Consider the following 21,381-nt stretch of genomic DNA (forward strand, 5'->3'; position numbering starts at 1 on the left):
AACACAAAATAGATTACTTTGTTGTATAAAAGAATTTATAGTCTGAGCTTTATTGGAGTTTATTGAAATGATATTTGACCTAAGTGAGCTTTATTTATTTAGTGTGTGTGTGTGTGTGTGTATTAGGGTTTTTATTGCTGTGAGGAGACACCATCACCACAGCAACTCTTATAAAGGAAAACATTTCATTGAAGTGGCCGCTTACAGTTCAGAGGTTCAGTCCGTTATCATGACAGGAGCATGGCAGCACACAGGCAGACATGGTATTGGAGAAGGAGCTGAGAGTCCTACATCAGCAAGTCTGCAACAGCAAGTCGACTGGGACACTGGGCAGTATCCTGATCATACAAAACCTCAAAGCCCACCCCCACAGTGACACACTTCCCCTAACAAGGCCACACCTACAAGTAAGCACACCAACAAAGCCACACCTCCTGCCATTTTCTTTCAAGCCACTGCAGTGTGTGTGTCTGTCTGTCTGTCTGTGTGTGACATACAGATGTGCAAGGATGTACACCTGTGAGTACATGCAGAGACCATAAGAAGATGTCAGAAATCTTCCTCTATTATTTCCTGTGTCCTCCTTTGAGCCAGGTTCTCTTACTGTGCTGGAAGCCTGTTGTTTTCTGGAGGATGGCTGGCCCACCAACCCCAGGAATGTGCCTGTCTTTAATACTTCCCCTCCTCCATCCTTGCACCACTTTTTAAAATAAGATGTAAAAATCAAAAAAGATAGTTATTAAATCTGGAGTGAAATTGCATGCATTCATTCATTCAACAAACATTTACTGTCTGCCAGGAACTGTGTTGGATTTTATATGGGCTATCCTATTAAATTCTTGTAACTTTTTCTTGGAAATTGTTTCCTGTTTTATCAATGAGGATAATGGGTCCGGAGAGATAGCTCAGCGGCTAAGAACTAGCTGCTCTTCTAGGGGACCTAGTTCAATTCCCAGTACCCACAAGTAGGCTCACAATAGTCTGTAACTTCAGTTCCAGGGACTTCAACTCCCTCTTCTGGCATATGTGGGCACCAGGCGTGCAAGTGGTGCACAGATATATACATGGAGGCAAAACACCTACACACATAACTTTGAAGAATAAAAAGTTCAGATATTTTGAGTGCTGAAATGGCAATCTAAAGGTTTAGATTTGAGATTTTCAGTTCTTTTCTGCTGGTCTAAGATCAAGTGTAGATTTGGAGTTTTCAGGTTGGAGATGAGTAACAGGTAAAGACTATGCAAATGTCCTTACATGAAAAAAAAAAACCTGAAATCTGAAACACTCTGGTCTCAAGCACTTCCCATAAGGAACAGAGCCGCACTGCCAGTGCGAGGCCAGTGTTGATTAGGAAACTTAAAAAAAGGATCTATGCTCTGAAAAGTCTCCCTCCCCCTCTCTCCCCCTCTGATCCCATCTGCCTTCTCCCCTCTCTCTCTCCTTCCTTCCCTTCCTCTTCCCCTGTCCCGTGAACCCCAGGGCCTTGGGTATGATGGACAAGCACTACAACCCTTAGCCACACTCCAGACCTGAAAGTCTCTCGTGTTAACAGCCTGGTAGCGTGAGTCCTGCGCTAGGGTGAGGAAGCAGAGGAGCCAGTGGGACCCACGTCTCCCCTTCATCTGCAGTGACTCCTTGTTTCTGTCACAAATTCACTTTAAATAGCCAACTTTCTAGCAGAGATGCAGTTTTCTAATATCTTTTCTGCAATTCTTTCCCTGAAACAGCATATGACAAGTAATCAATAGTTTTAAAATATAATTTTAAGCATTTTATTGATGGCTATTATAAAGTACCTACTTTTTTATTCCAGAGCTTTAGCTAAATTGTACCTGCATATATACACCCACAATAAATAACAGCAGTAAGAAAGCCAAATTTACAAATAAGTGTTGGGCATAATTTGGAGGGAGCATTACTCAATATACTTAGAATGTGTTCTGAAAAACCTTGGCCATTTATGCTACCATAAATCAGTAAGTTACTATGTAGGCATGAGGAGTACATTTCAGGTCCTCTGTGGACAGAGACTGTATCTTATATTTTAAATGTGTTCTGTGATTCCACATGGGCCCAGAAAATAAATGGATCAGGATAAGAAATAGACATGCACAGAAGACTAGAAGTAATTTCCAAATCATTTGTACCAACTCCAGAATTGTTTGGTGTGTGTGTGTGTGTGTGTGAGAGAGAGAGAGAGAGAGAGAGAGAGAGAGAGAGAGAGAGAATGAGAGAGAGATGTCTAATGATTTTGTTTCAAATTCTAATCGGTGTGCTCAAGACAAAGTGTTGACGATTCTGCTTGGAGTGATTGATTTATAATGGCCACGGGGTTGCCCGGCTTTCAGAAATTCTTCCCTATTCCCCACCTCATGGTCAGCGTGACAATTCTACCTCTCAGACTAATACAAAGCAATTACCAAGGCTGAACTGTGTGGTTCCCTCAGGGATTTGAGTTTTTGTTTGTTTGTTTGTTTTGTTTCTTTAGGCAGGGTTCCCCTGTACACCCTGGCTGTCCTGGAACTTGCTATGTAGGCCATGCTGGCCTGGAACTCACAGAGATCCACCTCCCTCTGCCTCTTGGTTCTGATTTAGGCTTCTTAAGCCCTCTAGATTTCAAGATATTTAGAGCAATAAAGGTCTTCCAGCTCAGCGGGTTCTAAGGCCCTGAGACTTTTAACCTCTAACCTTAGAATCACTTAGGGTCGGTATAAAAGCAGCTGAAATGTTAAAAACAAACCCCGTGGAAACAGACTGCAGAGAAAGTGAAAGCCTCATTATCCACCCATAGACAGCTCGGCTTATTTCCTTTCATTTTTGGATATTTGCTGATATATTGTTATTCCCAAGAGTGCATTTTTAATTTTTAGATTTATTTATTTTAATGTATATGAATATCTTACTTGCATGTATGTCTGTTTACCACGTACAACCCTGGTGCCTATAGAGGTCAGAAAAGGGCACTGGATCCTCGAACTAGCGTTACAGATGGTTGTGAGCCACCATGTGGGTGCTGGGAACTGAACTTCATCCTCTATAAGAGCAGCAAGTGCTCCTAACCACTGAGCACCTCTCCAACCCTCTCAAGTAGTCATTTTTAATCCTGTTTGAGTCATGGAATTGGATGATTCTTCCCCGCTTTCCTCCCTCCTTTTCTCCTACCCACCTCCTTCCCCTCTTTTTGATTGTATGCTTTAGATTGCCTTTCATGCACCAGGAATTGTTCTAAGGTCCATGCTTTGTGCTTCGCCTTCCGAATGTCTATGCATGCCATTGTACAGACTTAAATTCTAGGAATGCAATTGAACTTCTCAAGCCATCTAAGGTCAGTGCACATCTTTAACTAGACAGCTAAAAGTCCTTGACATCCTTTTTAGACAGGAACCTGATATTTGCCAGAATAACAATAGCATGCTTTTCTCTTCTGGATCCACCCAGGAAGTAATATAAGATCCTCATGGGAAACTCATCCAAGGCACAAATACTGTGGAGGAGGAGACAGAGACTTTGACTCTTCATATGCAGTCAGAATAGGAACCTCTACATAGAGGCTCTTATTATATGTGGTAGGTGTGCTTGCTGCCCTCAGTAACCTTCAAGGACTCTAGTGTGCTTCGTAATTGGAGAGGAAGAAGGCCCCTGAAAGTTACAACTTAGTATATGCTCAGTGTCTTCGAGTTTCTATCGCTGTGAAGACACCATGACCATCACAACTCTTATAAAGGAAAACATTTAATTTGGAGTGACTCGCTTACAATTCAGAGGTTCATTCGGTTATCATCGTGGTGGGACATGGCAGTGTGCAGGCAGACATGGTGCTGGAGAAGTAGCTGAGAGTCCTGCATCTTTCAGGCAACAGGAAGTGGCAGTATATTGAACATATGTGAGATCTCAAAGCCCACCTCCACAGTGACATACTTCCTCCAACAAGACAGCATCTCCTGTTAGTGCCTCTAGCTTTGGGGCCATTTTCTTTCAAACCACCACACTCAGTGCGTCTCAGTTGGTGTCTTTAAGCCACCATTTCCATTCCAGGTGAGAAGCCTAGCTCTTTATTATGGCTCTTGCACAGAGCTGGCACACTGTAACGAGTGATTAAGGAGTGCACACCTCCTCCAGCTCAAGCGATGAACCATCCCTCTGGCCTTAAATCCAGAATTACCGTTTGTTCAGTCAGTACTCGGCTCATGCTGAAGGGATGGAAATGCTAAAGGAGACAATTGGTGTAAAACCTGGCATTCTGTCAATTACAGAACACTCCAGAAGATGTCAAGTAAGGCAGTGCTTCACTTTGAGTACTGGGCGTCCTAATTTTGGTTTCCACGCATCACAGCTCCTGTGACGGTTCCTCTCGGCATCTCACAAGCCATTCTCCTTTCTGTCAGCACCCAGCTGAAGGACTCTGCACTTCCACTGTAGGATGTCAGGGGGCTTGTGGATAGGACTTTGTGAATCTAATGGGAATGTACAGATCTTGGAGCTCACTCAGTGAATAATATTGGCGTGCTTGGGGGAGGAGGAGTCTGTGAGACAGAGTGACGCATTACAGCTAGTACACAGCTATCGTGGAGTAAAATCTAAACGAAGCCACTGTGTTTTGTTCTCAGCCATACAGATGCAAGATTCTTGGCATTACAAGGCAATACGTTCGCATAGTGTGCTGCTTCCATTCATATGCTGCCTTTGTGGCTTGTAGTTGCACCATCTTCTGTATTTTGTTTGAGGGAGCCAAATTAGCTAGGAGAAAAGCCTAAATCTTGGCAGAGAAAAACCATATTTCAGAACATTCCCCTCCATGCTTTCTGAGAGAAGCGTCCTTCCCTCTCCCTGCCTCAGCACACAGAGAGCGGGCAGTATGGCTGCACAGTGTTGGTGGACATTTTGCAATCTATTTTTCTATTGCTGATTTTTGTTAAAAAAAAATCACAAGATGATTTCGGATAATCATGTTGATTCCAGAAGGCATCTTATATTTATTTTATATTTTGATCCAAAAGCAAGCAAGCAATTAGGCCGTGAGCTGGTGTTGGAATCATTCCATACACAACCCCTAGTTCTTCTCTCAGAACAGAACCCAACATGACTTGTTTTCAACAGGAAGGCTTTAGGAACACTCAGTATCTCCTGTGTTCACGTAGATAAAGGTCAGAATGACAGACGTACAGAGCCTCTGATTGATTCCTCCCGTTAGTGGCTACAGAGCCTCTGATTGGCTCCTCCCGTTAGTGGCACAGAACCTCTGTGCCAAACTTCAGCAGCTTTTCAGTGATCTACTGATGGTTTTGAGTTAAACTGCCTCAGCAAAGCTGCACTGTCATCATCAAATGCTGGATTAAATCATCTGACTCAAATATGAAGAAGTCTGTGCTTTGGGACTTTTTTTTTGAGGAGAACGATTTTTGACCTAGAAAAATGTTGTTTTATGTTCGTCTTTAAGCATCACAAACTCTATTATGAGACAGGACTTAGTCCCCTTTGTTGACACTCATTGATGATAACAGCATTTCAGGGTTATTGGAATAATTAAGGTAACTTAGGTGTATGTAAGCTCAAGGTTATCGTTACCACATGTGACAAGCCTGTGTGTGTCATAGTTGTTAGCTGCACCCAATCCTAGTGATTGTGTATAAGGAAGAGAACTGTGTTCTTGGTCTCCCAGTTGCCAGTGGGAGTAGTAGGCAGGCAAGAAGAATGATGGGTAGAACTGTTGCGATCATAAACACACATAAAATAAGTACATTGGTGCCTGCCCAGCTCCAGGTCAATGGAATATGTCTTTTCTAGAAACTCACATCTGAGTGGCAAAGCCCTGTCACTGAGACTTACACCTAAGAATAACAAAGTCAACTCTCAGCAATGTTAGAAGACTATACAGGCTTCTGAGGAGCAGCTGCCTGCTCTCTGGTAGCGTGGGTCCTTTGGCAGAAGACTCCTGCCTATCTGGTCCATGGTTAGTTAAGCCAGAACTGATATTAACCATGGCAAGCATTATTGGTAATGAAGTCTTTGGTAGACACTGGTAGACTGACTGACTATACGCGCTGCTCTCTGTCCTGCATTGTCGGAGACCTCCAGGAGCTGCGGTCTGAGCTGGGGAGAGATATGTAGATGCCTAAGTAGCACGCTTTTAGTGCAAGGATGCACAGAAAGACCGGAGTAAAGAAAAACCACGAAAGTTTATCCCTGGAAGAGTGAAGAAGATAGGATGCATTCTCAAGGATAAATAGAAGCTCAGCGACATGCAGAAATGTTTTAGGGTATCCATTTGGTATTTTGACTCAGATTTTGAAATTTATCAGCAAAATTATGAATGAAGTGGAGATAAACAAGTGTCAATAAAACAGTAAATTGTTCCTATCTCTGTTACTATTAACCTAAGGTTTTCCTAATTCTTAATTTCTTTTAGGTGTGTCTTTACCCTGTTAGACTTCTTAGAGTAAATGAAGTAACTTTCCCCTGAGAGAAAGTAAATGTGGAATTTAGTGTCTGCAAAGATTGCTCTGACCTTGACATGGTGTCAAGTCTCCCTGGTGAGGAGGACAGTGACCCGGAGGAGGTTAGGAAGTCTGATGACACATGTAATCTTCGTTATATATGAAGCTTTCTAAAAGCTAGCTACAACTTTTACTTTTAAAGTAGCAAGTTCTTATTGGTGGTTGGGAATGCGTATTTTTTTCAAATTAACATAATTCTTTGGTATAGGGTTTTGAAATATTTAGTTTTAATAGCATTAGCATTCTAAAAACAGTTCATTTATTTGGAATGGGGAGTTTGTTTTTACTACTCGTGTTTCTACTGTTTGCTCCTAGTGTTCAGTGGTATTATTTAAGAGTAACCGCTTCTCATCGGCTGTGAACCTTCCAGTTTCCCAAGATCATGGGTCAGGACTGCTGATTTGTGAGGTGCAGTAAAACTGTGTCATATGAAGAGAACCAGACCCAGGGCCAAAGATAACAGTGCTATGTGGCTGCTCTGGGGCCAGTGGAGATTTTGTTTTACAAGACGTGTCCGTGTTTGGTCAGTAAAGCCAGAGCGGAAGGTGAATGAAAGAGCATTATGTTAAAGACATGGAAGGGCGTGCCAAAGGGACACGGAGTTTGTATAGCGTTCCAGGTGGGAGAAGGGGCAGAAGATTGGGGCTGATGCGGAGCCAGCAGCCACAGCCTCAGTTCCCCGTCTGTGGACCCAGGATACAGGCCTCAGGTGCCACTCTAGAGCTTTCTGCTGTTAACACTGCCACGGATACAAGTCTCCCCTCCCTCTCTCCTTCCCTTTCTCTCTCCCTCTCTTCCCCCTCCCTGCCTCCCCCCACTCTCATTTCCTTTCTTATTCTGAAAGTCCCAGCCAACTCTACAAATTTCAGATAATCCACAAAGTAAGATAACTGTGAGGTCGCGGCCAGCCTGGACTGCGCAGTGAGTAGCTTTCCAGCCGTAGCTACAAAGCGAAGCCCTGTCTCAGAGCAAAGCGCTGGCTCCATGGGTAAAGGAGCTGCTGCTGTCCAGGCTGCTGACCCGAGTCCCTTCCCTGGCTGGTTGTCCTCTGACCTCCCGCACACATGTACACACAAATAAACAAAATGTTATCAAATGAGAAGAAGCCCAAACACAGACTGATTCCAGTCTTTCCTAGGCAAGCTTAGACGTCAGATCAAAGCATGTAAACGTTTCTTGAGACTTTGTGTATCAAATTTGGAGGTCCGTTGGGCATATTCTAGACAATATAAGTTCAACGCAAAAATCCTTTGGTTGGCTCATGAGTCTTGTGTTGCCACAGAGGCTCCTGTGAGGGGAGTCCCTGAGCTGCACACTCCTAGTAGCTGTCTCTCCTTCTCTAAAACGTGTTAAGACTTTCAGAAGGGTGGGTACTATGTGTGTGCTTCCTCCAGCCTCTCGGAAGTAAACTTCAGCATGGCCAAACAAACAACAGCTCGAACTGGGTAAATGAGACAGTAAATTAAAAAAAAAAAAAATACTGTATTTGAACAAAGTCCACTAAACAAGTGTTTACACCAGTTATACACTGGGCTAGAGATTACTACTACTCTACTCATTTGAGGAAGACCAGACGTAGTGGGGTCTGAGAGATTCACATTGTTTTGAGTTATGCTCAAATGCCCCTCGTTTGCAGATCTGATGTCTGCCAGGTTCCCAGTAGAGAGAACTGAGAGCGTTCAAAGTCAAATGAATGGCCCGGCCCTTTTACAGGAGTAAGGGAAAAGGGAAAAGGAAGGAGGGAGGGAGGGAGGGAGGAAGGAAGGAAGGAAGGAAGGAGAGACGGAAAAGGAGGAGGCTTGCAGGTGAGAAAGCATAGTAAAACCAGACCTCCCATTTAAAGTCTGCTATACATCTCTTAACGCCTGTTTATACACTTTGCTATATAGGTATATGCTTTCTTCTAAAATCTCAGCCTTGATCCTTATTAAATGGTTTTGAGTTGAAAAATACTTGGCATAAAATAGGGAACAAATGGTCAATGTCTCAAAGGGTCATATGAAATGAAAACATTTATTAGGAGCATAAACAGGATGAGGCGGGTCCTATTCTCATTCATCCAGAGCGAACTGCTGTGCTGTACTAATGGGAGTCAGTGGGTGCAGGTGAGGGTGGGCACTGAAGTGACATCTGATACCACCTCTAATGGCCGCTCGATTGGCTTTCCGGGTTCCTACTGAAGAAACTAAAGAATTGTTGCCATTATCAAGTTCAGTCAGCTTGCTCACCCTTGTCTGTATGTGCCCACACAACCCAGACGTGGGCTGGAATATGGAAGGTTTGCACTCCTCAGTCTCTCTCAAGGAACTGAAAGAATATAGGAGACGGGTATCTTACCCCCAGAAAGTCTGTTTTCTGTGGAGAATTGTCCAAGCATGACATGGGGAAAGGGCAGTGCCAAGCAGACCTCACCCTCACCCAGTGCGGCGGGAGGTCTCAAAACCCAAGGATTGCATAGACAGGCAAGAGCACGTGCTGGGGAGCCTTCTAAGGTCCTGTTTCAGGGGGATGCTCAGCAGGCTCCCCTTTTCTTACCTCCAGGAGAGATGTAGAAACAGTTGAGTTGAGCTTCGCGTACCACCTTGCCCTTGAACTTCCCCTCCGTTTTCTCAGACTGGTGACTGGAAAGTGGCTGGTATGGGGGGGTGGACGGCTGAACAAAGGCTCGAATCATTGTGACTTGCAGTTGGCTGCTAGCCGCTACTTTCACGACTAAACAATTATCCCACTTGTAGTTTTCCCCCTGTACTTTTTAAAAACTCAGAACCAACTTCTGTGGCCACCTTGGAGGGCCATAAAAGCTCACAGGGCCTTAGCGCTCTGCTGTGAACTCCGGCTTCAACATTCAGGTTTGGGATTCTGAAAGCGCGCCTCCTCTCGCGGTTCTCCTCTGCGGCCTCGGTCTGCCTGTGCCGCTGCCTTCAGACCTGTGCAGAGACAAGCCCTTCCCCGGTGGAGCCCTTGGATGGAAATGTGAGGCAAATGGCTTCTGTCAGCCTGTCAGCTCATCACCTCCTGAAGGCCTGACGAGTCCTGGTCTTTGTGTATCACCATGAGCTGTCTGGCACAGCCTCTTGTGTGGAAGGGTGATAGGCCTGGTGGGGGTGGAGGCCTGGGCCCACGATGCGGAGAACTGGAGCTGGAATGTGCACTTCCATGGATGCACAGTGCCGCTGAGCTGCAAAACTATTTTAAGGAGAAGAAAGCACAGGCCCAGTCCTCTATCTTGGTGCTCCTTTTAGTAGCCAGGAATGCTGGGAAATTTGTGTTTTATCGTCCCCTCCCCTTGCCTGTTTAAACCTATGTTCAAGCTAAACGTTAACTGGATAAAGACAGTTTTTCAGATGATCCCAGTTGAATGGTAAAAACCATGTTGCCTCATAGATTAACCGCCATGAGGTACTAAATCACAGCCCTGGGATTTCCCTCATTCCACTTTAACATTCGAGGGTTTTTTGGTGTGTTTCTGCCCTAAACCTGTGTGTCAGCATCTCATGCTAATGAAGATGTCAGAAGGCTTTTGTTCGTGCCAGCAGTTTCCCTGGCATCCTGCCCTTAATGGAACTGTAGTTCTGTATGTCAGATGTCACACAGGAGGAAGAGTGGCACCTGGAATGCTTGTTAGTATCGTTTCCCACGAAGACACACATTGCCACCTTCTCTGCCACCGGGCTTTAGTTTCTGATTGTACCGTGAGTTTCTGACTTGCCATTTTGGAAAATTTAGTCCCCCAAAAAGGAAAGATTTCACTGTGGTCAGACGGTTCAAATGGTCTACCACACCTGTTGCAACAGAGACAGAGAGGTCAGGTTCATGGGACTCAGTGCAATCCATGTAGATTCCTCACAGGCTGACTGCTAGTGATCCATGTAGAATCCTCATGGACCGAGTGTCAGTGATCCAGCATGACCTTCCAAGAACAAGAGGACAGGGGTCTTTAGGGATTCTGAGTGGGGAGTGACTTCTGGTAGATGGGAAGTAGCCTTAAATCTCAGTTTGCACAATAACATTTAATCTTGACGCTAAGGTCTTATTTTGATGTGAAAGCACTGAGCACATTGAATTGAGAACATGGATGTTCTCGTTTTTCCTAGATTTGTCATAGCGCTGTGGATGGATGTGTGTGTGTCTCCATTGCAGAGAGTGACCTGGTTGAGAAAGCCTAGGGTTTCATCTTCATTTGTCCCTTCCACATGTAGGTGTCTGAGGTCAAGGTTCTGCATACACGGTGGAGTGATGGCTCAGGGATAATAAGAGCATTTTCTGCTTTTCAAGAAAGCCAGATCTGGTTCCCAGCACCCACATCTGGAAGCTCAGCTACCTGCAGCTCTAGTTCCCATGGATCTGACATCCTTTCTGGCCTATGCGTGTGTTTGCGTGTGTGTGTGTGTGTGTGTGTGTGTGTGTGTGTGTGTGTGCGCGCGCGCGCACACACACACACACACACACACACCTTTTAAAAGGATTCTGCATGTACTTGATCAGTTCAGAAATGAAGTTTAAAGCCTCAGTGCTGACTTTGTCAAGTCATTGATGGCATTCATAAAGCTTCTTTTTGATACATGCCTAAACTAGCTTTAAAAAGACATTTCCTGTGCTTTTGGATATTTATATCAGTGCTGTCCTAAGGGAGAAAGCTCGTGTCTGGGCATTGGTGAGATAAATGAGCAAAAAAAAAAGGTGTTCTTAGACTATCATAGCTATCTTTAAATAAAATATAAGCTTTGAAAGTTTAAATTTTTTGTTTTTCTTTAAAATACTGTTTTGCTAATTTTCATTACTCTATCATGATATTGCTGCTATTTTCAGTGAAGTTTTTTAATGTCCATGTAGTTTGCCTATTATTTATATGATTATTTGCCTATAAGACCAGGACCTCAACTAGATATTTACAAGTGTGCCCTGCAACTGTGTTAGCCTCCACCACAAAAACGATGGCGCTAGATACATACTAAATTTAATAGACAACTTCTGTGGAAAATTACTAACTGAATCATTTGCAGTCATGCTGCGTCTCTGTTTGCTGCTGAATGACCACACCACAGTCACACCTAACTTTCCAACATTTGCAGATGTTTTTGCATGGCCATTTTAAAATGAAATTTATTTTTAAAATGTATTTTTCTAGTTCCCTATCCTAATAACTCACTGCCAATTTTTCAGTTAACATATTCTTTAAAGACGGAGAGGGAAGGAGATTTCTAGGCATAATTTGAGCATCAGGTTTCTGAATATTTAAAAATAAAGATGAAATGTGTTTGTGAAATGTGCAAATGGAATATAGAAACAATGAAGTCTCAAAGCCAAGAAGTTTAGAAATCCTGATCTCGTTCTCAATCTGTAGCCACTGTGTAAGCAGTGCTTACCAACCGCCTGTCGAGCCAGAGGCTGCACGTTAGGGAAGCAGGCTTCAGTGTGGGCACAGACTCACCGGCCTTCCAGGACAGATGCTTTTCTTTTTGACATGGAACTCCAATGACTGGTTTCATTTATTTAATAATAAATTGAATGAATTCATTGCATAGCTAATTATATATTTTCCTCTAAGACAGAAAGGGAACTTCATCCTGTGACTGTGAAGATGCTTATGGCTTGTTCCATGTGTTCTTTTTTTCCAGTGTCCATTTATGGAATTTGGTTTTATGATAAGGAAGAGTGCCAAAGAATTGCAAAATTGATGAAAAAGTAAGTATTAAAAGGCCAAGTGTTTCCTGGTACCCAGAGCTTTGACTCATATTTCTAAGTATGTGAAGCAACACTAACTTTACCAGGAAGTGTTTCTCAGCCATCATCTTCAACATGATCCCCCAATCACTGGACAGTGCTTGCTATTCTAGGCCCACCATCTGCATAAGGTGCCTGATTATTCTTCCCCACGTGCTGGAAGTGGTTAGTTCCATGTGGAGGTTTTCTATGGCGTTTTCTTCAATTGTCACTAGGTAGTATTTTCTCTGGATGTGTCCAACCATAAAAAGAACATTCAGAGTCGTCCTGAAAGGCTGCCCCCAAGCCTTTAATGCCCTCCACTTCCTTCCTGCTCTTTAACAGCTTCCCAAACTGTGTTTGTAATTCAGAATCCCCAGTGCCTCAAAGACCAAGTTCTCATCTCTGGGAAAGTCAGAATCCGTGTTAGTTTAGTAATCAGTACACCATTTCTCCCACCCTCTCTCTCTCTCCCTCCCTCCCTCCCTCTCCCCCTACCCCTTCCCACCCCTTCCTCACCTGCTGGTTCTGAGACTCTCCTGCATCCTTTCTGACTTTCCTACTCTTGGCTTCCCTAGTTTGCATCTAAAGGAGACCCAGGGTGAGACTGGCGGACTGACCAGTTATGGACTTGGCCGCTCAGTTTTGCCGCTGTTTATGCAAATGGCCAAGAGCCTCAGAATGAAGTGAGTTTTTGCAGCTGGGTGTCTGCCTAGTGCAGCTGATCCCCCACATGAGCGTGGTGCTCTGTCTGCAAAGAACTAGAATTCACTCCTAAATCCAGGGGCATTGAAATGGAAAGATGACCCCTCCCCACTGAGATGAAAAGATGACCCCTCCCCACTGAGATGAAAAGATGACCCTCCCCGCCCCCAACCAAGAAACTGAAAACCAGGGAACACATTCTTACAAATAAAATTGACTTGTGAAATTCTTGCTTGTGAGAGCTAATTTTAGGCAACCAGCTCAAGTCCCAGATGGTGATTAAGTGTGCTCAAACTGGTATTTACCACCATAACAACTAGTTCCTTAAACATTTCATGTTGTTGTAAATTGTTCAAGGGATAATAATAGCAGGATTTCATATGGATTAAAAAATACCCTGTCGCCCAGCCAAGAGGTCACGGTAAGCTGGTAGCATCTGTAGTGACTGCCTAACAGCTCAGGCAGGAAAATGATTGATTTTTACCAGCAATGAGCAGTTGATTCGTGAGAACTCAGATCCCTTTTCTAGTTAGAATAAACTCTCCCGGTAGCTTCTCAGGTCCTACTTTACAATTAACTTCGTGGCTTTAACAAAAGAATTGGAGCTGAAATTCAAAGCAAGCAAAGAGGAGGGTTTTGGTTTTGGTTTGTTGTTTATGTTTTCCTGCAGCACATAAGACCATGTGGTCAGTGTTAGCATGGGACCTTTGTGGTACCTCCAAATTACCAGAGAACTGCAAGATACGAGGTGGTCCAGTCCACCTTGCTTGACCTCCAGGTATTGGGGAGGAAGAGAATCTGTGCCATGCTGGTCATCCCTGCTGAATGTTTGTTTCTTGTAAGGTTTCTCCCACGGTCAGTGGCAGCTCCGCTACCGCAGTGTGGAAACAGCTGTGACTGCCATGTCCCACAGTGAGCAGTCTGTTTGCTGTTCTCGTCACAGAAGCAGGTGGGGCAGGCTGTCACCCCCAGTCATAGCTTGCTCACTCCTACGCTGGATTTGCCTGTGTGGCCAGTTGACTCAAGACCTCATCTCTCATTTTCTGTTTCAAAAGCCTGAGCAGCCTTTCTGCGATGGCTCTGAGGGGAGAGAGCTGGAGTGAGAGCGTTGGTTTTGACTTTAGTTTCTGATCTTCATTTCCCTCGCTGTTGCAGCCTCACTCAGTGCGAACAGCTGAAGGCCTGTCATGGCGCTGGAGCAGGATCCTCCCCCGTGCGCCTGAGTTCAGGAGAGGGTAGAGAAGTGGACATCTTACAGATGCTCACGAAGGCCAAGGATGAGTACACAAAGGTGGGTCTCTGTTCTTCCTGGCGGTCACGCTTCACCACAGCGACAGGATCGTCACTGAGAAAGACTCAAGGCTCTGCGAAAGCCAACTGGGGGAGATCGAGAGGTTCACTTTTAGTAGGACTGTAGACTGTTTTCTACAGTAAAATAAAAGATAGCCCAAGAAGTCAACAGCCTCCACACAAGCAAATCGTATTCAGTTAGAGGACTTAATACATTTACAGTAGCAACATGTAAAAAAGTCATGTCTTCATTGGTGGGGCAGGCCCAGAATCCCACAATCTGGAAGCTGAAGCAGGGGGACGGTGAGTTTCCAACCAGCCTGGGCTACAAAGTGAGATTTATCTCAAAACCTCAGAGCATGTGCCCCAGCAACATGGCTCGGTGGACAGTAAACCTGCTCCCAAGCCCTGTGACCTGAGTTTGACCCTTGGGACCAACATGGTGGAAGGAGAAAGCTGACCTCCACACATGCGCTGTGGCACCCTCCCCCATGAATAAATGAAAGGTAATAAAAACTGCTAATCAAAACAAAAGGCATAAAAGTAGACGGAACTATCTGCCCTGTTGTTAGCTAAGGATTAAGAGGATTGAATGTGGGGGCTGGAGAGGTGGCTCAGTGGTTAAGAGCACTGGCTGCTTTCCCAGAGGACCCGGGTTCAATTCCCAGAGCCCACATGACAGGTCATGGCTGTCTGTAACTCCAGTCCCAGGGGTTCTGACACCTTTGCACCAATGCACATAAAATAAAATTAAATAAATAAAAATTAAAAAATTAAAAATAAAGATTGAATTAAAGCTGTCAGTTCTCTTAAGTCCGAGGTGATTTCTAAATAAATGCCACTGTTTTCTTCTCCTTTTCCAGGAACAGGTGAACTGGTAGAAAGGGGAAAATAGGCAAGAAAGAGTAGTGGGGAATTGGGAGAGGGGTGCTGTAAAAACCAGCAGTATTGACTAGAGATAAAGTAGGGGGTCATGAAGCAGCTGTACTTGATGCTAAAAATTGGCTATGAAAATTTAGGATACTGTGAATTGTTAGAATTGAACATGTAGGATACTGTAGACTGTTGGTATTTATACATAGCACCAGCTAGACAAACAGGAAAGCTGAAGTACAGAATTCAAACTGTGCCTCAAACCACAACCCAAGAAAAATCTCAGATGTGTAAGAAAATTCAGGTTCCAGAAGAAAACTTACATGGAACTTTTTGCAATCTAGGAAAAAAGAATTATTTTTAACTGTGCCTTAAAACTTAAAACCAATTCATTTCAACTATATAAAAAATTAATATGTTGAAAGTTTTTTAAAATATATAAAAACAACAACAACAAAACAAAAGGCTGGGCAGTAGTGGCGCACACCTTTAATCCCAGCACTCGGGAGGCAGAATCAGATAGATCTCTGTGAGTTCGAGGCCAGCCTGGTCTACAAACCGAGTTCCAGGACAGCCAGAACTGTTACACAGAGAAACCCTGTCTCCAAAGACAAAAACAGAACAAAACAAACAAGTAAAATGAAATGTAACAAATGAGAAGAAATATTGACACCTAAAAACTAAGAAGTGGGTTAAATCCCCTTAAAATTGAAACATGAAAGATTAACACTTTCTAGAGAAATAAAATAAAATTGAGAAAAAAAATCTTAGAATTTGGAAGATGTTAGGAATATTTCCTAACTGAGCCTTTCTGCTGGCACAAAGAACTCCAGTCAAACCAGATAAGACCGAATCAAAAATGCCCATGTTTAATGAATGCCACACACTTGGGTGGCTGGGAGCATGGTGGGGGAAATGATGGGACAGGCGGGAGAGCACATGCAAAACCCGAAACCATGTGTTCCTTCTCTGTGTGGCTGCCTAAATACCCTGTGGGAGTGGTCACAGTTCACATGTGGAGGTCAGAGAACAGCTTTTGGAAATCAGTTCCCACTTTCTGTCTTGTAGGTTGGGAGTTCTAGGAAGGAACTCGGGTCATTGAAGGTTCAGGAACTAAACTCACGTTCTGGTCCCCTTTTCTCACTAGCTGTCTCATAGGCCTCACACTGGTAATATTCTGTTTACATTCTTCTTGTTATGTGAACTCCTGGGCTCTCTGGGCTTTCTATGACATGGTCTTTGTGGTGTTCTATAAGGACTTAGAATGGACATCTGCTTCCTGAAAGTGTCTCCCTGCCTCTCCTCTCCTTCCCCACCCACCCAAACAAGATCAACTTTCAAGGTTATTTTCAAATCCTATCTGTCACGTGAGTAGTGCCCGACCTAACCAGCTAGACACAGGTGGTTCTCTGATTAGCATCGACCACGTTAGAGGCCTCCTCCCGTCTGTGCTGTCACCGCTCATACATGCATGTGGGCATGTGGGGCACACACAGACAATGTGCAGACCATCAGTAGAATGGGTCTGGTCTGTAGAAGTGGAGAATGGAAACAATAGTAAGAACTCAGGATTTTTCCCTCAGAGTTCTTCTTGTGAAAGGTGTCTCCATTTTTAGACATGTTAAGGAAGACATAGTGGAGATGTTATGAAGGAATTTCATGTCTCTTGGTAAGGCTTAAATGAAAACTTCTGAGATCCCTTCTGTCTCTGGAGCTTGCTGGGGAATTCAGTCTTATTTTTAAATTAAGCTTTTTGATTTAATTGAAAAGTAAAATTTGTATAAATTAAGGCATGCAACATGATGTTTTGATGTATATATGCATTGTGGGATGGCTAAATCAAGCTTACATACATAGCATTTTTGCGGTGAGAAAACTTAAAACCTCCTCTCAGCCTAGAAGAGTTGTGCTCTTCCAGATTCCACATGTAAGTGATGGCATTGCTATTTGTCTTTCTGTGCTGGCTTGACTTCACTTAACATAGCTTGTCCACATGATCACAAATGGCAAGACTACTTCTTCCTTTTTTGAAAATTGAATTGTGTGTGTGTGTGTGTGTGTGTGTGTGTGTGTGAAAGAGGGGGGGTTTCATTTACCCATTGATCTGTTGACACACATTTAATTGATCCATGTCTTGGCTGGATTCTGCAATGAACAAGGAAGTACAGATGTCTCTTGGACATTGCATTTTCAGTGCCCAGAAGTGGGGTTTGTTAGGCCTTCTGGTGTGTGTGTGTATAGATAGATAGATAGATAGATAGATAGATAGATAGATAGATAGATAGATAGATAGATAGAGAAACCAGGATTCCCTTTGCTCCACAGCCACACCAACACTTCATTATCTTTTGACTTTTTAAAATTAGTTTTATGTGTGTGCCCTTAGAAGTCAGATTTCCTGGAGCTAGGGGTATGGATAGTTTGTGAATGCTGGGATCCAAACCTGTGTCCTCTGGGACAGCAACGAGTGCTTTTAACTTTGAGCCATGTCTCCGGCCCCTCTTTGAGCTTATACATTCTACCTGGGATGACGTGAGGTCTCATTGTAACTTTGATTAGCATTTCCCTGTGATTAGGGTCGTCATTTTGAGTTCAGACCAGGCTGTGTAGTAAAACCCTGTCTCAAAAAAAGGGGAGGAGAAAAGATCTAAGGAATCATGTACAATGGGAGGCAAAGTTACCTCATCGTGAAGGAAAGGTGGGGGAAAGTCAGTTTTCTCCGTTTAAAATAGACAGTCTGTAGAATTAACACCATCGTCTTGTAAACGGCAAGAGGGGCTAGCACTTTGTGAGTCAGTGTCTTTGTGTTCTTGCCTTGCTTTGCCTGCCCTGCTCCTAGGAAGACAGCAGTTGACCCATCCGTGCAGCGACACCCCCATCACTGTCGCTCACTTGAGAAGAACGTAAAAATAACATTGTATGACTTGAAAACAATTCCACACTCTATTCGATCCTAATGCCCAATGGCCAGAGAATTGACGGAACTCTGGAAAAATGTAGGTAGACTTTTGTGTGACTGATCTACAAGACAGGTGCACATAGTGGCACCCAACCCCAGACCTGTGCCCTCGAACAAGAGGATGTGCTCCAATAGCTGGAAAAACCCCTTGGTGCCTGTCACTCCTGCTTTGGCAGACGTGTCTGCTGCTGTTTTCAGGTGTGAGGCAGCTGAAGCAAACACTGCAGAGTCTGTAGCATAGAAGGTCCTGTTGTATTGATTTATTTGATGTTTTAACAAAATAAACTGCAACATTATTGCCAGGCTCTTTTGTTATGAGTCCTACTATTAAGCTATTGCACGGTTGGTCAGATTACCAGGTGATAATGAGTCAGTATTTGAAATGATGAGGCTTCTCTCATCTGTTTGTGCAATTCTAATTTGTAGTTCGTGGCTCAGAACACTTCATCTAAATTATTCTGTTTATGCAAGAAGCCATCTAGGAAATAAAGATGGTGTTAGCAGTTTTTAAATCAGCAGTTTGGGACAGCATTTCTTGTGGCCCATACAGGTTTAAATGCTTGGGTTAAACATTTGTAGCAGCTCCCTGTACTCTACTCTCTATTATTTCTGTGATTTCTCACCATGGAAACCTTTTAGACTGGTTGTCTTAAAACTTCTTAAGCAAACAAATAGCCTTCCAACTGTCCAAGAGCATGTGAGTCCTCAGCACTCACTGACGTTAGTGCTCGTATTTTAGGGCAATGAATTACACACACACACACACACACACACACACACACACATTTGTAGTTGACTTCTACTCAAATATAGTCAAATATAGTTCCCATCAGAAAAGTAGAAGAGATTATCCTTCATGCATCTACCAATTAGATAAGCAAGAAAGGGGGTAAGAACACTAAAGCTTCTTTTATTTCCATCACAAATGAAATGTTTGTGTCTTTTCTATTCCAGTGTAGGAGTTGTTCTGAGCCAAAACAGATGACCAGCTCTTCTGCCATCTGTGACAACCCCAAGCTTATCAAGCCTGTGCCTGTGAGACCCAGTAGCAGCCAGAGGCTGCAAGAGCCCCCACCCAACAAGGTATGAGGCTTCTGCTTTTTGTTTCCTTGTTGGTTTGTTTTTATTTTTTTTAAACATATTTTTCATTTTGGGAATTAAAATATAATTGCATCATTTTCCCCCTTTCTTCCCTCTAACCCTTCCCTTGTAAACTCTCTTTGCCTTCTCTGAAGTTCATGGCCTCTGCTTAATTCCTAAATATTATATATTCCTAAATATATAAGTACAACCTGTTCAGTCCAGGTCATTTATTATGTATATGCATATAATGTTACTTATATATACATGTTTCACGGCTGACTATTTGGTATTAGATAACTAATTGGTGTGCTCTTTCCTGGAGGGGAGACAATTTCTCCTGCTCCCAGCATTTCTTAGGTACCTGTAGCTCGTTGTCTAAGAGGGAGACCCCTGAGGTCACCCCTTCCACATCAACTCTTTGTCTAAGAGGGAGACCCCTGAGGTTGCCCCCTTCCACATCAACTCTTTGTCTAAGAGGGAGACCCCTGAGGTCACCCCTTCCACGTCAACTCTTTGTCTAAGAGGGAGACCCCTGAGGTCACCCCTTCCACATCAACTTTTTGTCTAAGAGGGAGACCCCTGAGGTCACCCCTCCACGTCAGCTCTTGTCTAAGAGGGAGACCCCTGAGGTCACCCCTCCACGTCAGCTCTTGTCTAAGAGGGAGACCCCTGAGGTCACCCTTCCACGTCAGCATGCCTCTGTTGCTATCATGCCACTGTTCACGAGAGTTAGGAAATGGAGACAGCTAAATGTCCTTCAGCTGACACATGGATAATGAAAATGTGGTACATGTACATGATGGAATACTGTTCAGCTGTAAAAATCTGAAATCATGAAAAATTTTGGTAAAATGTTTAAAACTGGAAAAGCTAATATTGAGTGAGTAACCCAGACCCAGAATGACAGACGTGACATGTTCTCTCATCTGAGGCTCCCAGCCCCAGATCTCCCAATCTGGGTATACAACCTGGAGTAACTACAGAAACCAGGGAAACCCTGTGCTTATCTGGGGCCCCTCTGGGAGTCTCAGAGAGCTTTTCCCACATACTGCAGGGGAATGCCTGGCGTTGCTGAAGGACACCCAAGGTCAGTGGACAAGGGCAGAGTCTTGTTGCATTGTGCGTCTGAACTGTGTGTGGGGCACGGGTGCTCTTCCTCAGGGACTGTTGAATTTACCACATGCTGGGCTTGTGGCTCGGGAGCTGAGTGAGACTCCTTAGGTCATATATTATTAAAACACGTTTCTGAAGAGACAGACGCATAAACCTCTGGGTCCGTATTCTGGGCTAGGTGGCTTCTCGGGCACTGGAGGAGCAGCCACCATGGCAGCGCTGTCACATGTAGCCTGCCTGAGCACTGCGCTGTACCAGCGATGCCAGCATGGGTGTGCAGCGTGGCGTGTCTGCTCTGGATTAGCTTGGGCCAGGGAGTAGTCAAAGCCCCCCAGGCCTGAGGCGGTATGTGAGTTCTGTGCTATTCAGAACAGGATAGCTGAGACAAAATCTGCTGATGAGCAGGGCCCATTGTTGCCTGTGAAGAAAAGGTGTCTGTTCTTCCATCGTTACTCCTGCGTAAAGAGGTGGTTTGCAAGGAATTGGTTTAAATCATTTCTGAAAATGAGCATGAGCCAAAGACATAAAATGGCTTGACTAAATCTTGCTTTGAATTTTTCAAAAAAGAAGTATTTCCTAACTTATTTTAGCTTTCCGTTACTTTCCATGAGAATTTATTTCATTTTAGTAGTTAAACCAAGCTTGTACTTTGACTTTAGAGCGGAGCTTCTGTTTTTAGGCAGAAGTGTGGAAGGAGGACCAGCTCCGGGGCAGGAGGGCAGGAGTGGAGGAGTGGCCAGCCGTTGTACACATCTGGTCCTGTGCGTTAGATTAAAATCCTCCTTTCTTTCTAGCCTTAGCTCTCTACGGTTCTGTGGAAAGCGACCAGGAGCCCAGAGCTCTTACCATCTGCTTGTCTCTAGTACCTTTTGTTCTTAGCGAGCCTAGATGGACCCTGGCTGTAGAGATGACTGTAGAGATTGCACATGTAGCGTGTGCAGTCTTGGGCTATACAGTGTCATTTGTCCCCTAATCTGTGAGCTGCAGACCCCTCAAGGATCACATGCATGTCTTATCAAGTGAGCAGAAACTGGTGTAACGGCAGCCTTGGGGGCCGGGAGGGGAGAGTGCTGTGCAGATATTAAACATTTCAGAGGTCTCAGGCTTTTCGAGTTAATAAATTGCACCTCTGTCATTGATCCTTTGTAAACAGAAGAAACC

The 21,381-nt window shown here is 44.1% G+C and overlaps 2 protein-coding genes across 12 annotated transcripts in view; one reads left to right on the forward strand and one right to left on the reverse strand.

The window, feature by feature from the left end:
- Cacna1c (calcium voltage-gated channel subunit alpha1 C) overlaps nucleotides 1-9,411 on the reverse strand; it is a 665,087-nt gene extending 655,676 nt beyond the window's left edge. For all 7 annotated transcript variants that reach the window (XM_041642573.1, XM_041642544.1, XM_041642566.1 and 4 more), the window contains exon 1: nucleotides 9,030-9,411. In XM_041642573.1, coding sequence (XP_041498507.1) covers nucleotides 9,030-9,168 — 139 coding nt within the window. In that variant the 5' untranslated portion in view covers nucleotides 9,169-9,411. The remainder of the gene's footprint in view (nucleotides 1-9,029) is intronic.
- Nucleotides 1-21,381, forward strand: part of Dcp1b (decapping mRNA 1B) — a 42,751-nt gene that overhangs the window by 12,805 nt on the left and 8,565 nt on the right. For all 5 annotated transcript variants that reach the window (XM_041642646.1, XM_041642653.1, XM_041642663.1 and 2 more), the window contains 3 exons: nucleotides 12,113-12,179; nucleotides 14,058-14,193; nucleotides 18,979-19,107. In XM_041642646.1, the coding sequence (XP_041498580.1) occupies nucleotides 12,113-12,179; nucleotides 14,058-14,193; nucleotides 18,979-19,107 (332 nt within the window). The remainder of the gene's footprint in view (nucleotides 1-12,112; nucleotides 12,180-14,057; nucleotides 14,194-18,978; nucleotides 19,108-21,381) is intronic.

Source organism: Microtus oregoni, unplaced genomic scaffold (genome assembly GCF_018167655.1).
Source record: "Microtus oregoni isolate MIOR12 unplaced genomic scaffold, Mior012 000002F_ref0000024, whole genome shotgun sequence".
Lineage (NCBI taxonomy): Eukaryota > Metazoa > Chordata > Mammalia > Rodentia > Cricetidae > Microtus > Microtus oregoni.